Source organism: Dermacentor silvarum, chromosome 3 (assembly GCF_013339745.2).
Source record: "Dermacentor silvarum isolate Dsil-2018 chromosome 3, BIME_Dsil_1.4, whole genome shotgun sequence".
Taxonomy (NCBI): Eukaryota; Metazoa; Arthropoda; class Arachnida; order Ixodida; family Ixodidae; genus Dermacentor; species Dermacentor silvarum.
Window position 1 is genome coordinate 6,178,961 of NC_051156.1, and position 16,652 is coordinate 6,195,612.

The window sequence follows — 16,652 nt, forward strand, 5'->3', positions numbered from 1 at the left end:
CAATAGGCCTGATAGACTGTATTGGTTTATTAGTCTATACCACGATAGACCTGATAGACCAATAAAACCAATAGCCTGTATTAGTCTATAGGACTATAAATCAATAGACCTAATACAGTGACAGCATGTATTGGGGGTATCAGATGCATGTATAGGTGTAGTGAAAGGGGAACTGCGCACAAAAGCAGTTTACAGCCCCCAGTAAGCAATACAGCACAGGCTTTTCTGTAAAAATATATTTGAAAAACTTCAAGTGAACACTGAGAGCATAAAATATCACAAAGGTGCACACAATGCACTAGTTTATACACAATGGTAGCATAAGCATAATCTATGCTGGAATTATACAATGAAATGTGTTACATTGTTAAGCAGAAGAATAAAGTAGAATCATCACAAATATATTGAGAATTATCACTAACACTGTCAGCGAATTTGCATCAAAAAGCCATTGTGACATGTGACTCGCAGATCATTAATAAATGCAACTAGCACTCACTCTGAAACATCCACGCAGTAAATATTTGCACAATCATTACAAATATTGCAAAGCTCTCAATTGATGTTCACAAAATCTTTAAATAAATCGAGGCATATACACATCACCAGGAAAAATTGCAAGGGCGCACTGTCAACTAAAGTACCAGCCCCTGCAGCCAAATTTTACTTGCCATGTTCAGCATAACAAAGCATCCCTATATATCAGCCCGGGGTGAATGCAAGAAAATTATGAAAATTAATGCAACCAAACAAACTCATTTAGCTTAAGCAGACAAGTATAACCTTGTGTATGCTTGTCTGGTGTAGCGGTAAACAGCAGTAAACCAGTTATAGGCAAGTTAAAGTTCTTATGAATGTCTCTCATAATGGCATTGGAGCGCAATATCATGTGAATAAGTGAGGCTGGTCAAACAAACCATAAACTATGGTCACTAAGTGCAAAAAAGGGAGAAATAGGAGAGGGACAAACAAGGGGAAAGCTAAACTTTCGACTTTTTGTTTAAATATCGACAACGAATATAAAACCAAGCGCTGCGCAATATTTGCCCAAATCCTCCAAAGGGGCATCATCATCATCAGCCTATTTATGTCCACTGCAAAACGAAGGCATCACTCCGATCCAATTATGCATTCAATGAATCAACACTCAGCAGAAGGGCGACATGTAACTTTTACATGTTTTACATTATGTTTTGTTAAAAAGCAATCACTCCTGGTGCAGAAACTTATTTCCAGAGAAAATTAAGATATGTATGCTCATTTTTGAGATACGGAGCTAGAAACGCATCGTTTAGACTACAAGCTGCAAACATACAAGTTTTGCACAAGAACATCACAGTGAGAAGTACGAGTTATGTAAACAGTACAATAAGTGCTCTCAATCATAAAATATAAAAATACAGCATTAAAAATGACTAGGTAAAAAAGCAGTCATATTGAGTGTTCCTGCAAAGACAGCAAAAAAAAATTGTTCCCACGTGGCAGACAGAACAGTTCAAGTCCCTGAGCTGGATTACTCAACGAAATGTATATTATTTGCATGAGAGATATAAATGGCTAATTGACTTATTACTGAAGTTTACGTATCTTTTACTAATGAAATTATGGCACATATTGCAATCTACATTTCTAGCTGGCGAGTTCACAAGGCCCATATCCACTTAGACGACACTATTTTCAATATATTTCGATATATGCTGTCAAGCTTGCAGCAAGAATGCACTGTTTCACTTACGTTAAAAAAATGCACAAAAGTATCTGGACTAGCTGCCAATGTCACAAAAGTACTAGTGTCTTAAAAGTTAGTTGCAAGTGGATCTGCCTAGTGAACTTCCCGGCTACAGCTCGTAAATTGTAGTATGTGCCATGAAATAATTAGTTTTAATATTAAATACAGAATTTAGCAACCATTCAAATATGCATATTGGTTTCTCGAGCAAATAATGACAGCTTCTTTCAGTAATCCAGCTCAAAAACTATGACTGACATCAGCCACAGGTTATCCTTAAACATTTGCGGCAGCCTTTGCAGACGCACCCAGTAGAAGTGAACAAAAAAATGGAAGTTCTGAAAGCAAAATAAACCACGTGGGCTACACGTTTTGAGTACTCTAAAAATGAAAGTGCAACTTGATGGCTCACTTGTGAAAACAAAACGTAAACAGTGATGTCCCTAGTTAACCCATCTGGATGTCTTCAGGCTTGAAGAAAAGATTACAAAGTTCATAAATTAAAATAGTCACTTGCTGCACTCTGCCAACTCCACTAGCCTGACTGAACGTCAGCCAGCTTCCCCGCAAGGTGGCGGCCAAACCTCTTCAGCCGTGCCGTTATCTGATCAGCAGTCTGCCCCTTGGGTGATGCATTGACGAAGTGACGAAAGAAATCTGCAAAGGGTTGTAACCAAGGCTTTTGAGAATGTTTTGGTTAGCTACACAGGCTTAAATTAAGGCAACACAAATAGGAAAAGCAAGTCCACAATGCTTCGGCCAAAGCAACAATTCTTAAAACAATGTCTCAGTTTAACCATTTCAGTTGTCAATGAATTCTGTTGACTGTAAACTTACTTTCACCACATTTGTTGCATATTCAGAATCATAAAAAGCATACAAATGCAGAATTTATTAAGAATTTTAAATTCTTGAGTGAGTTTTGTTAAGTTTCCATATAAGATGGTCTCAATGTGAAAACTCTCTACAGGAACATTACATCAAGACAACAGTAAAGTTAGTAATTTTTTTTCAGTTTTTTTTTTTCATTTAATCTTCAAAAGATTGCTTTCTGACCATTGTAAAGGGCAACTTTTCTGGGGAGTTATTGCCAAAAAGCACTAAGCAACCAAAACTTCTGCAGCAATACTGAAGTGAGAGAAATGTGTAGTACATCGACCATAACGCATTTACAGAAGCAGGACATTAAGTTCAAAGGATATATTCTGCTTAAAAAATACTTTGTATAGCCAGGTATTTATTACACTATTCAAGAAAAAAGTTCTTTCAAAATATACTGACGGGTAGATAATAATTTTTAACTTTCATGAACCTTCCTCCACCTTCCAGGCTTTCGCAGGGCTGATTAGCCATGTAGAAACCATGGTGCATGTGTAGAACAATTGGAGCAAAGTAGTGCTTCCTGCTTCCAAATGCTTTAACTTGCAGCCAGGCGAATTTTTTTGTATTTTATAGCAGCTGTACAGGTGTGACACCATGGTAGTTGTATGGTCTTTTTCCAAAATTACTTGTACTAATATGATGATGAAAAATTGCATGAAATGTACTTAAGGGATTCCTTGTAACATAGGTAAAGTGTTGCATATGCTGTGGGAAAGGTAGCTACAATTCACAGACCACCATCACTAGAAGCACAAAAATGAACTTGCCGTCCTGCAGTTTTCACCCAATATTTAACCTGAATGTGATAGATACATGATAAATTACCTTTCAGTGCGCTGAGCTTGACACTGTCCAGCGGAGGCTTTGGGTCCCCTTTTGTACGGTTGGATGGTCTGCCAGTTACACTGCGTCCCACCAGCCCAGCAGTCGAGAATATTTTTGTTGCTGCATCTCGCACAAATACAGAGTCATTCCGGGAACCCATGAGAAAGTTGAAATCCGTGTCAATGAGCCAAACATCTTTGCTGATGTAAACCTGTAATTAAAAATTAAACTCTGAATGCCTTCTAAGAAACAGTCACGACAAGCATAGGGACACTTTAGAATTTGCATTTGTTAATTCCAATAATGGTGAAATCTCACCCGGCCACAGTTCTCCTTGAATAGTACACGTGCAGGAGTGCCAGCTGCTGCGGCTTCAAAACTGCCGTCCCCAACACCGCTGTTGTCTTGCTCGACATCCGAGGCCAACTTTTCAGTATCTGGTATGAAAAGGAGGTGAAAATTAAGACAAGGGTGCCAGTTGTCAGTTTAGTTATGGCGCAATAAACTTGCCATCTTCAGGACACGAAGGAATGTCCCTTTGCTGATGAGATGAGACGTGCTTACCTGCTGTTTCAGTTCGTCGTGGCTCAAACGGTGCTACCAGACGGTATGCACTGTCTTGCTCTGAAGGAAAAAAAAAGACGTGTAGGATGGCCGATTCAGATTTCACATTGTATATAGTGCATCATTAGAATCAGTACACAAGCACTTTTGAAATGAGCATGTCACAATAATGGCATCAACTTTGTGAGCAACATGAATTGTTGACATGTGACAACTTACCCTGCTTTTTGATTGAATCGGCAGCTGGTTGCTGCAAGGTGTCCATGCATTTAGTTGTGTGCTTTGGTTCGAGATCAGAAGAGTTGAGCAGAAAAGGCTTCGCTGGGAAATGAAAGAGCAGCAGCACTTAATTTCTCACTTGCATCGCATGTGTTTACATGACAAGAAAAACATTCAAAGGTGACAGCAAACTAATATAGGTGCTCATAGTGAAAACCTCATGTACACCAAGTTTTACTCACCAGTCACAATCTTCTGAAGACGCAGGTTTAGATGTCTCAACAGCTTATTCTCTTTCTTTAATTCCTGGTTTTCCTTCCGGAGCTTCATTGCTTCAGATGCAGACATAATTTCATCTTCAGTGCTTGAACTGCTCTCCAGCAGTGCACGTTGGTTTGCCTTCAGCCTGTTGACAGCATTTTCTCGCCGTGGCCTTTTTGGGGTGTCCTGGGTTGCCATTCTCTGAATTAGTAAACATTATTCACTCATGCAAAGTGCTGAACTTACTTCATCGCTATCATCTCCACTAGATGTCTCTGCGAGAGGTGCAACGGGAAATCGCTTCCTCGCAGTCTCGTTCGCTGCTTCTTCGTAGGTCTCTATAGGAGCAATAAAGCATTGTAGACATGTCATTTAGATGTTCCACTAGCAAAACAATTTATGCTGTAGTAAAATGCAGTGACTATCCTAACGGGGTGTGGTTGACGACTAAATGAAGCTGTTACACATAAAGCATTATTCACTTTCCCCCAAATCGTTTAACTTGCTTCACCCTGAAAATGGTACTTGTGTGTATCGCGTGTTTTTTTTTTTTTTTTAGCCTGAGTTCCTTAACTGCCCGTCACAAGCGATATCACAACAAAAAACAAGCAAATAATTTTATGACATGGCGCTCCCACGATTATGTTGTCCATCAGCTCAGCTGTTGTTTCACTTAGTGTGTGCAAGGTTAGAAAACATGAATCAGTAGAGCAATCAGCTGCACATGCAATTCAAAAAAGGAGGTTTAACCCTGTAATGCCCAAACACAGTTCCACATCAAGGAAAATTGTTGACATATAGGCCATGGAGAGTATACTTGTAGGGAAAAAAAACCAGTATCGTTTTTCGGTTACAGCATAATTACTGTACTAATTAATTAATAAGCAAATGGTTTGTTACACTGTCCACTGCTGAAACTTCACTGCAGTATATCTTTTTAAACGCAGCTATGTGCTTTATATTTGGTCTCCCGCACTTCAGTCAGCATTTTGAGGCATCAAACTCAGCATGGCGTATAGGATATACGTTGGGAAATACAGGGTTAATTGTCGATTAACTGGCCACTTGTGTTCCTCACTATGATTACATCTCCGCAGATCAGCAAGCTTGCATGCACAGGTTATCGCAAGAACAAAGAGGTGGGGGGTCAAACTTCACAATCGTTTATTTTCATGCAGCCAAACAGAACGTCTAGCTGTAGCTGCATGCGTGCCCATGATGTAAAACTAGGCGTGTAATTAACAGTCGATGCCGGCGAAAGTAATTAAGAGGAAGCTTTAGCTCGAGGGCAACTCCGACGTGGCCTATTCAAATACATGTAAAACGCACAAATGCTTTTCTGAGATAACACCTGGATCGATTTTAATGAAATATGTTGCATTTGAGAGAGAAAGTTTATTTCTAGTGACTGTTGGAAGCGGAATTTCGATTTAGGGCCTGGATTTCTTGAAAAGAATTTTCAAAAATTCGAGAATATAGAAGCACGAAGCTTACAAATTATTTGCTCTGCATCAAGAGCAGATATCGGGGTTAGGTACAAAGCATTCATTAGATCATAGCGGAAAAATTCGATATGTCAATTTATATCTTAGGCGAATTCGTTGCGTTGTGTACATGGGTTCTAGAAAAGCTGTATTTCCATTACTAAATTTTTTGAGATTCATGTGTGACGTATCAATTTTGTGCGCTTTAGACGTACTATTAGGTGCAATTCGCAGAATTGCGATGTCATTTTTTATTTCCGAGTTACACAGTTGTAAACCAAAGTTTCGTTTTCAATTATTGCCATTTTTTTTAACAAAAAATAGAAGACCTAAACCAAAAATTCGAAGCCAAAAGACACTAGATTTTAAGTTTCTCTTTTAAATGCAACAAACCTCGTCAAGTTTGGTGCCGTGGTTGCCGAGAAAAACGAATTCTCCTTTTACATGTGTTGCAGAAACGTGCAGTAGACCTACCCGGCCGGCCGGCAGCCTATATCGCGCTTTAGAACTACTGCGGTGACACTAATATCTTACAAAACAACTACATAACACATCTATATTGGATACAGATAACGTAAACAGTAAACTTACCAAACAGTTTCAAAACTTGCGCGCCGAAAAAGCCATCTTGGACATCGTCTTGCCATTTGACACTGTAAACCTTTCCCGGCTTGAAATCCCGCAGGTGTGACGGCTTGAAATTGCGTATGTCATTTACTGGCAGAATGTGCCGTTTTCCGTCATCCACAAACCTTACATATGCGTAATATAATACGCCGGCGTGCTCGTTTTCTTGCATGCTGCTCATACGCGCACTACCCTCCGCGGATGTCACCATAGAATGAAGACGGTAACTGCGCTTTTGGCGGTTGCGGACGTTGGCGCCAAAAGCGGCTTGGCTAGCGGTTTCGCGGCGTCCGAAAGCCACATCTAGACGGAAAACGAGTAAAACATGGCGGCCATGACGTATTTTCAGCTTTTAAAAGTTGGCTCAATTGCAAATTTTAAAGCATAGTATTTGAGATTGATACTCAGGGATAACTGTCGCGTGGGACTTGAGTTATGGACACATTTTTTGCTGATCTTCGCGCATCGGAAGCTGCTACAGAATCGCCTTCATTGTGCACACAGCAGTCTAGCTGTCTAGCTCCGCGTGTTGCTAACAATGGCGTCATCTGATCCTGCCGAGCGTTGGTTCATAGACAAAGAACCAACGCTCGGCAGCATCCATGCTCGGCAGTACTCGATTACTGCCGAGCATGGATGCTGCCGAGGCAAGCACTTCTAAAGCTGTTCAAGGCAAGAGGAAGATTTATCTTGAGCCGGATGTGCGCTGTCATCCGCCAAGAACAACTAAATGGCGTGCAAAAGCATTTTTGCAACCAGAGGACTCTGCCGAACTTGCCGACAGCGGGTCCGCTTCTCAAGCACCCGCCGAAGCCGACGGGCTAGCTCAGACTTCAAGCGAGAGAACGGGCTGCTTGCACGTGTCCAGTGTCCCTCAAGACGAATACCAAGGCCCCAACAGTGACGGTATGTATTATTTGCATCTTTATTAGCTCTACATACTTCACAGTTCATTAACATCACGCATTTCAAGGTAGCCGTTTTTGTCACGACGCCACATATGCCATGCTTTTCGCCCAAGCTAGCTTTTAGCGAGTTGACGTACAGTACGTATGCATGCAAGCATGCACTCCCTTTTTATGCAAAACTGGTTATGCACCTATAATTTTTACGGCTTTAAATGACAATGACACATTTGGTTAGAGCTTGTCCATTAATAATTGCACCTGAGAATTAAGTGGTAGCATTATGTTAGTAGCAAGCAATTAAATTAGTTATTGTGCATCGCTGAGCACTTTATAGCAAGACCTTATTGACCTTGTAATTCTCAAACTTCACATCATCACGCTTGTACTCTATTATCTGTGTGTCATTTTGTTTACCCGCCGTGGTTGCTCAGTGGCTATGGTGTTGGGCTGCTGAGCACGAGGTCGCGGGATCGAATCCCAGCCACGGCGGCCGTATTTAGATGTGGTCGAAATGCGAAAACACCCGTGTACTTAGATTTAGGTGCACGTTAAAGAACCCCCGGTGGTCCAAATTTCTGGAGTCCCCCACTATGGCGTGCCTCATTAGATCGCGGTTTTGACACATAAAACCCCATAATTTCATTTAATTTTTGTCATTTTGTTTCTGTGCAGGCAATGACAGCTTCGATCTGGATGAAGATAAAACCTCCTCTGACGACGCTGACATGTGCAATGATGAAGTGCCAGAAGATGACTGGAACACACTGTCCCAAACAACTCTGCCCAATTCTGTGCTCACTGTTGCTGAAGCACTGTTGAGCATCCTAACCTACAGTGTGTCTGCTGGTCTCAACTGGAATCAACTGGAAGACCTTGTTAAACTGGTGAACTTTTTGCTTGGAGACAAAGTTATTCCATGTTCACGACACATTCTTCGAAAAATGTGGGCAAGTTCAAGCTCTGTGCAACATCATTTCTTTTGTTCCGCATGTAAATCCTATGCTGGGGAGCCAGCTGTCCTAGACATCACTTGCAGCAATTGTGGCGAAAATGTCTGCGTGTCAAACTTCAAGAAGAGCAACTTCTTTTCTACACTTAATGTAAAGAAACAGCTGGAGGACCTTCTTCGGAGCGAATCAATAGCAAAGGCATTATTCGATCAACTGAGTAGTCGTGGAGATGCATCATGTATGAAAGACATCACCGACGGAGCGTTACTGAAGAAATGCCGAAAGCACTGGGAGTGGACGGACATCACAATCACAGTTAACACGGATGGTGCAAGAGTGTTCAACTCTTCAAAAGACAGCCTGTGGCCAATCCAGTTTGTGGTTAACGAACTTCCAATATTTCTGAGGTGGAGCAATGTGCTTTTGGGTGGACTTTGGTTTGGCCGTGGCCACCCAGACATGCAGGTTTTCTTTGGAACCTTTGTTAAAGAACTGAAGGAAATGGGCCCTGTTGTCTGGAGGTGTGGCTCTCATGTCCTGAAATCTGTGGTGCGTGTGGTATGCGTCTGTGTTGATGCCCCTGCTCGTGCCCTCATTCTTCAAATGAAACAATTCAATGGACATTATGGTTGTAGCTTCTGCTTGGAGCGAGGAACGTTTCTTGATGGTGAGCACTTGCACTTCATCTCATTTCGTCTTTTCCTATTGCATCATTCTTTGTCACGTGGTCATATGTCATAGGCACACTGATTTGAAGGAGGTCGTAACCATCTGGCAGTTTTTGTTGCCAGATGCCATTTAAGCCTTAAAGGAATTTAATGCATTGCCTCTTGGCCTCCAATAATTTACTGAGCTTTGAATGTACTAATTCAAGTGAATACTTAGTGTTCTCACTTTGATTTATGCCCTGACAACCATGTTTTTCTCTCTTTTTTTAACATTTTATAGGTGCCCTTCGCTATGTGTTGCCTGGAAATAGCGCACAGGAAGCTGCTGCTGAAAGGACCACTGCCGGAATGAAGCAAGATGCGAAGCGAGCAAGGCGCTGTGGTGCTCCAGTCAATGGAGTGAAAGGTTCAACAGTGCTTTCAAGGCTTGATGCCTATGATGTTGTTTGGGGAACTTGTCCAGATTATATGCATGTTGTTCTTGAAGGCGTAACAAAACAATTTTGTGCTTTGTGGCTACAATCTGCTGGGTGTGAATACTACATTGGCTCAAGACAAACAATGGAACTTCTAAACTCACGAATTTTGGCCATCAAGCCACCAAATTGGTTTACCCGCTTGCCTCGCAAATTATCAGACTACACAATTTGGAAAGCAAGTGAATGGAAGTGGTGGCTGTTGCATTATTCTCTCCCATGTCTCAGTGGTATTTTGCCCACGAAGTATCTCAAACACTTCAGCTTACTTGTGCAAGGAATTTACATTCTTCTAAAAGACGAATTAAGCGACAGTGACATCGTAACTTCATCTGATGCTCTCTCAGAGTTTGTGGCGCACACGCAGACATTATATGGAACTTCTGCTATGACATTCAATGTGCATCAGCTCCTCCATTTGCCAAAAAGTGTTGCTAAACTTGGTCCACTTTGGTCTCATTCTTCGTTTGTATTTGAAAATGGGAATGGCATTCTTGTTAAGCTTGTCGCCGGGGCCTGTGGAGTTCCCCTCCAAATTTTGGAGCGCTACGTACTGCTAAGAAAACTGAAAACTCTCCCCTACATCTTGCACCTTTCACCACAGTCGCAGAGCTACTTCACTTTGCAAAAATCAAGCAGTAGCAGTGAAACAGTGTTGCTGGGAATTGGCAGACCTTGCACTGGTGCCGACTACCACTATGTCGTCGAGAGACTTGACTGTCAACCAGAAACACTTGTTGAATATTATAGAGCGCTCATCGGTGGACAAGCAGTTCACTCTGTGCAATACAAAAGGCCTCAAAGGAGTTTTAATTCTACCTTTGTTAGTACATCTGGCAAATTTTTTTTAATTAACAGGATATTTGACACAGGCAGTTCTAATGCTATCCTCGAATGCCAAGAATTAATCCCTACTCGAGACTTTTTTGCCTCTCACATTTCAGTTTGTACGAAAAGCAGCGAACCTCTTGTCCTTGTTTATCCAAGTGATTTTTACCGTTTGTGTGTGTTCATGGAGATAAAGGGCACAATTTTTGTGTCCACAATTCCGAATCTTTATGAGAAAGACTAGTAGCCAATTGAGGCCATAATAATTGCTATACAGCCTGTGTTCTTAAAGATCCAAGACTTTCATTTGTGTTTGAAGTGCTGTTACATGATGGGCTTATGGTAGTCATTGAAGAATGAACACTAGTCATTGAATTTGTTAGAATGTTGCTGCCTAAACAGGCTTTACAAAAGTTTTAAGTCAACCAGCCTCGTCAGAATTTTGAGCTTATTGCTTTTACGCACTGCTGGTTCGATCATTTCAGCGGGATAAAAATTTGTCTTTTCTTGATTTCATTGCGTCACCTTCTTTGGTTAAAAAAATTGAGTGATTTGTTTGATGACGTCATAGCCTTGAAAGTAACAGTAAGTGAGGCCAGCAAGCTTAAAGGCCAAGAGCAACAAACGTTTGAGCTACACAGAAAGCATTATTTCGGATAGTGCAGATATAGCAGAGCCGTCATGCTAAGTTTGATGTTTGAAATACAAGCAAAAGCATCACAAAAGACTCAAAAATAGTTGATACTGAAACTGAAAAATATTTTGCCATTACCGGTTTGCTGGAAGTGGTGCGGTGATGTGTCGGAGAACCATCAAATTTTGGCAGGCAACTCAATGCACCACTTGCTATTTATATATATGTATATATATAAATATATTCTTTTGCTTTTATTTATATCATTTTTTGTGATGTTTCATTTCTTTGTTTTACTTGCTTTCTTTTTGTTTTAGTTGTGAACTTTTGCTTTTCCTGCTGTTTATTCTGGCCAGAATCGGGACATCACACATCGTCATACCATGCTACAGAATGTGGGTGGGAGCAGCCTAGGACCTTCAAAATATTATGCTCAACACCTATTCATTCTACTCCAACAGGACATACAGATTAGGTTCTAATCTGTTGTTTTTTAAGTTTTTTTTGTACATGAGTTTCTTTTGCAGATATTGAAAATCTTAAAATAATGGTGACAATAATTTGCTATGTTGCACATTAATGAGAACTTGTTTGAACTATTTCACATTTCAGCTATGCCATTTGGCTGAAAACAGCACAGTCATGTTTATGTGAAACATAATGTACCATTCTTTGTAAGTTTGTCTTTGTACAATTATCTTGGATCATAATAAACTTTGAAAGAAAAAAATCAATATTTAATACCCGTTTCTCTGTTTTTATTACAACCAGCACTTGTGTTCATTACTTTGGCATGTCGTTTTACAACTGTACTTCTTAAACTATGTTCAAACTTTCGAAGCCTGTATTGCACATAGATCGTATTTTCACATGCTGAAAGTATCTGCCTATCCCATGTTTGTTTTACTTTCACTACCGTAGCGTGTAGTAATTATATTGTTTCAGAATTCATTTACAACTTGAACCCCCAGACTGAATTAGCTTTAATTGTTTCAAAAAGCTATGAGTAATGCTTGGCTTTTGGGGCATGAATTATGCTTTAATAACATGATACAACATGCGTGGAAAATGTAATGGCTTCTTCTTTGTCACAATATGATATAATATAGTTATACCACTGAAGTTGGACTTGGCATAGAAGCCAAAACTAATATGACGAGATGAGTGTCAAATTGCTTAAGGGGCTGACAAACATGCAAATATGTTCTCACCTACTGCCACCACTTGTTTAACTACATGTGCTTTTACCGGTGTGAATGTGTTCACAGTTCTTGAATGTATATAATACAAGCTAATATAGCTACTTCTATAGCATATATTGTGACCAATCAAGCATTTTATTTGTCTAAAGCAAGTATATATCAGTCCTTCTATTGGTCACATAGAGCACTTTATTTGTCTTGTAGAACTTTTTATTGCCCTGATAGAAGACTGGCATGTCTTTATTGGACCTGTAGCACTTCCTATTGGACCTATATATCCTGCTACAAGACCTATACATCCTCCTATGGGACCTATACATCCTGCTATGGGACCTATATATCCTGCTATGGGACCTATACATCCTGCTATAGGACCTATACATCCTGCTATAGGACCTATATATTTTGCTATGGGACCTATATATTTCTTATAAGACCAATAGAGACTTTTATTGGAATTTTTCCTAGGGAAGAGCTGCGGACGCCGAGTTACGGGAGCGTGATGTTGAGGCCAAACGTCACTGAAGAGCCGCCGACCCCGAGTTTAGGGCAAACGAAGCGGAACGCGTACGACAGCGTCGTCTTCCCTCAAGCTTTGCTTAACCCCATTTTCTCGACAGGGGAAGAGCTGGTGATTTTTTTTTGGCAAAGGGTCAAAACTAAGCAAGGGCAACGGTTCCGCTTAGTTTTTATCAAAACCTCTGTGTTGGCATAGAATGCAATACCAATATATTTCAAGTCACTAATATAGCCCATATCTAACAACTTTTTCGCCTTTTCGAGACACGCTGTTAGAGAATGCCCGAATCTGAATTTTGTAACTTCATAAACACACGTAACAATTTTAATTCATGCATAATGCTGTTTGCAACTCGCTTGTGTGAAGAAATAATGACAAAGTTCGACAGTTTCGAGGGTTGGAATGCATCGAATGTGGCATGCAAACAGGCCATGCTCTTGGCTACCATAAACAGTACAGTCCGTACGTGATGCGCGGCTCGGCGTGTAGAATATTTATTCGGGTCATTTGTTATGTGTTGCCTGTATATTTATTATTTCGTGAAAAAAACGTATTCACGCGAAAATTGTGCCTGTTTTGACTAGCCGCCGACAAGGAAGCTGTCTGCCGATAGCAGAAATTCCAGACATATTTACAATGGGGCATTTGCGGTATTCATGGTAAAGACCAGTACCCGTATCAACCAAAAAGTTATTGCTCAAGAACCGTTCTTAAGAGTAAATTTCAGCCAATCGTGATGCTGCACATACTATTTGTACTCGCTGTAACCATTGCCAAAGAGCACTTAAGAGCGAGAAGCTTTGTCCCAACAGTCCCGGAGGATTTGCGTTCATTGCTGTTCATTCCATTTCAAAATTGTGTGGAAAACAGCTGTTTAAAAGACCCTCCACCTGAACACGCACTTTCATGCAAATGATAGCTAACGACAGTCATAAAGAACGCGGCGCATTAACACGCTCTCGCCAATTTGCGGTATGAACACTTTTAGTTTGCATGAAGCTGTTGGGACTGACGCTTGATTTTCTTGTTTTCTTTATGTTTTTATTTTTTTGCGAGACTAACGCCACCTTTATTTTTCTTGTGCGCATGTCCGCGGTGTTCCAGCGCAGTGACACATTATTCGTACAAGTATACATGTCGTGCAAGCAAATTCACAGTTATTAAAACCCTTCGCGATTGGATAGGATGTCACAACGCCATTTTTGTTGCTAAGTGCCGTCACAACGGGTGACCGTATCATGCCTAATGAAAAATTTGACATGTGTTGCTAGAAAATTAGGCTTCAGTAGTAACAAGACGTACGGCAATTGACAATGTCATTTAGATGTTTATGCGCAATCTTGGCGAACTTTCCCTACCGCCCTCAGTGCGCAGTACATTGTCAGGCTGTACGTTCCTTACCTAGACACAATGAGATTTAGGGTCACCCTGCCGAAGCAGACATTTACGTTGAAAGATTGCCCAAGTCCCAGATCCAATAAGCCGTAGAAGGGGCCACGGCGACATTAACGCACGGCATTCATCAAGATCTACGCAACATTGTGAAAGACCGATGACGCAGCTGGTACGTTTGCGGTGAGTCTGCAAAGCAGCCGCATACATTGTGGTATTATCAATCTGTTCTGTTCAGAAAGGTTTCCGGTGATTGCGCAGAAGCGTACAACACTGGCGGGATAAAACTGGATCTCAAGGTATTCAGGTAGAGCCGCGTTCTCTGAATATGTCGTTTTACTACCAGCTTCTCATCAATCATTTAGGACGCAATAAACAGGCCAAGTACTCTCATACTTCGTTTATCAAGAAGAGAACTGAAATAATCTGGCGCGTATCGCTAACTGTTGGCCTCTCTCGAGATAAGTGGTGGGACATGGACATTAAATTTTTTAATGAACCAGAAGATTTAAGCTTAGAACGTTTAGAAATACTTAGGAAATGTTGCCTTTTCTTACGGCACCGTTGCCCTCATCGGTACGTAAAACGCACGTCGTATTATCACAGCGTTACGCGAGCCTGTGATGCAGGCTGCTGAGCATCTTCGATGTTTCGACAGTCTTAGACGAAGTGGCAAATAACAGTCTGTGTCAGCAATTGCACTGATAGCTCTTCACTGACGAGTTTCTGAGCGCATAGTGTACACGATTTCGGAAAACTTGGCGCTTTGGCAGCGCATGTGTTTTTCAAATGATACTTTTCAAGACCAGGAGCGCTTTTAAATTTCGCCCTTTGATTCAAAGGTCGGTGGTGAAGCCACGCTCAAGCCAATAAACTACCACGGCCCCATAAATACCATACGCAATCTAAAGTAATAAGCTGATGTAATCATGAGAAATGTATATGTTACTGGCGATCATATACGTCTTGTGCGCACTCCAGTTCTATGGCATGGCTTGTAATCAACACTGTGGAGACGTTCGTAGCTTTCAAGACCAGTGAACCATATTCTGTCAACATGCCCGGCATAACACATCATGTTTTTATTCAAAACTATACTCGCGGTTAACTTTCTGTGGCAATGAAGGGAAAGCTAGGGAGGCAAAGCGCTCAAAGTGAGACCGCTTCTGAAAAGAGTCCCGTGTTTAAAGGCACGTTAGTTTAGGCAGGGGAAGAGAAAACATCAACACCTTACTAGCAACAGTTAAACAACACAGAACAAAGCACTGTTTGCTTATTTTGCCATTTTTTTCCTTCTGCGTGCCAGTAAACGCGAAACCGTCGCACGTGGAAGCTGCGTATGGTACCGTTACAAACGAACAAACTTTATTCAAACATCACATAATGTATAGGAGTGCGGACAAAAAGCCTTGAACAGGCTTTGCGGGATCCGTGCCCCCTACAAATGGCACACAGCGAGTAAGAGCGCGATCCCACTGAATGGGTTACAGATTCGCAATACGTATGTATGAACAATAGAAATAGCAAATATTGATCATTGTATTGCATAACAAGTAAGACAACCAAAATGAAATTTGTAAGCAACGACAAATATGAGGTTGCTCAGAATAAACATAAAGAACAAGAATAAGCTTACTAATCAAGTTAGAAAACAGTGTTAGTAGCTCAACATGTAGGATATACAATAAATATAGGTAATAAAGAACGCAAAACAGAAAGAGTCACTTTTCCAGATTCAATATTACGTGTATCCTAACAGATTGCAGATTCTTGTGAGAATCACAAGCATCTTGTGCCCAACATTTCGGACGATATTTCAGAGGTATTATCGCTTGACAATTCATTTAGTAAAGATGGCAAGCGAAATTTCAACATTTGTTTTCCATAGTTCGTACGGCATCCATCCACTTTTCACTTTTCAGGTTTACGTGTATTGTATAAAGGATGGTTTCCTCGAAGTCCCACCGACCTCTCTAATGCATTGGTCAGCCTAGGTAGGTCATATTTGTATTGTCGTGCAAGTCTGTAGGGATACAATGATTTCACACTGATAATGTTGAATTTATAAAATAATTCCGCAGTGTGTGAGTCAGAAGAATCTTTTCAGGTTATGCGAACGACTCGTTTTTGTAGTCGAAGAAGTCTGTTTATGCTTTCGAGGGTTGTCGTGGACCTGACTAAGGCTCCCAAACCATTATCGAGCAATATAAAGAATTATATGATAAGATATTTACCGACACTGGAAACGATGAACAGTAAGGCCGCATAAAGCCAGGCGTACGAGAAAGTTTCCCTACAAGGTAATTAACGTCATCGTTCCAGAGAGTGAGAGGCCTAAATGTGGCGTATAACAGAATGAAAATCTGGCTTTCCTTTTGCGTATCACTTAAATTCGCTTTACGACATTATGTTTAGTGTAAACAATGTCAATTTTAAGGCTTGCAGTGGTGCAGTCGTAATAGACATTCGTGGTGCCTCTCGCA

The 16,652-nt window shown here is 40.9% G+C and overlaps 2 protein-coding genes across 3 annotated transcripts; one reads left to right on the forward strand and one right to left on the reverse strand.

The window, feature by feature from the left end:
- Positions 1-84: 84 nt before the first annotated feature.
- Positions 85-6,881, reverse strand: LOC125943724 (BEN domain-containing protein 5-like). The gene is made up of 8 exons (XM_049663196.1): positions 6,556-6,881; positions 4,727-4,818; positions 4,462-4,666; positions 4,220-4,321; positions 4,001-4,060; positions 3,755-3,873; positions 3,437-3,647; positions 85-2,386 (listed from the first exon to the last, which is right to left on the reverse strand). Exons 1-8 carry the CDS (start codon positions 6,800-6,802, stop codon positions 2,265-2,267), a joined length of 1,158 nt encoding a protein of 385 aa, XP_049519153.1. The 5' UTR covers positions 6,803-6,881; the 3' UTR covers positions 85-2,264.
- A 176-nt stretch (positions 6,882-7,057) lies between these two features.
- Positions 7,058-11,086, forward strand: LOC125943723 (uncharacterized). Of its 2 annotated transcripts, none has more exons than XM_049663194.1 (3): positions 7,058-7,497; positions 8,172-9,116; positions 9,398-11,086. In XM_049663194.1, exons 1-3 carry the CDS (start codon positions 7,194-7,196, stop codon positions 10,663-10,665), a joined length of 2,517 nt encoding a protein of 838 aa, XP_049519151.1. In that variant the 5' UTR covers positions 7,058-7,193; the 3' UTR covers positions 10,666-11,086. The 2 variants fall into 2 exon arrangements, with proteins under 2 accessions (XP_049519151.1, XP_049519152.1); XM_049663195.1 differs by having other exon boundaries at positions 9,429-11,086.
- Positions 11,087-16,652: the final 5,566 nt, after the last annotated feature.

Bases quoted from the DNA above. Each gene is read 5' to 3' on its own strand.
- LOC125943724 (XM_049663196.1), bottom strand. From the start codon at position 6,802: ATGGTGACATCCGCGGAGGGTAGTGCGCGTATGAGCAGCATGCAAGAA. The intron at 4,322-4,461 runs GTGAGTAAAACT...TTCATTTCCCAG, and splicing joins TCTTCAGAAGATTGTGACTG to CGAAGCCTTTTCTGCTCAAC. The intron at 3,648-3,754 runs GTGAGATTTCAC...TTTTAATTACAG, and splicing joins TCAAGGAGAACTGTGGCCGG to GTTTACATCAGCAAAGATGT.
- LOC125943723 (XM_049663194.1), top strand. From the start codon at position 7,194: ATGCTCGGCAGTACTCGATTACTGCCGAGCATGGATGCTGCCGAGGCA. The intron at 7,498-8,171 runs GTATGTATTATT...GTTTCTGTGCAG, and splicing joins CCAAGGCCCCAACAGTGACG to GCAATGACAGCTTCGATCTG. The intron at 9,117-9,397 runs GTGAGCACTTGC...AACATTTTATAG, and splicing joins GCGAGGAACGTTTCTTGATG to GTGCCCTTCGCTATGTGTTG.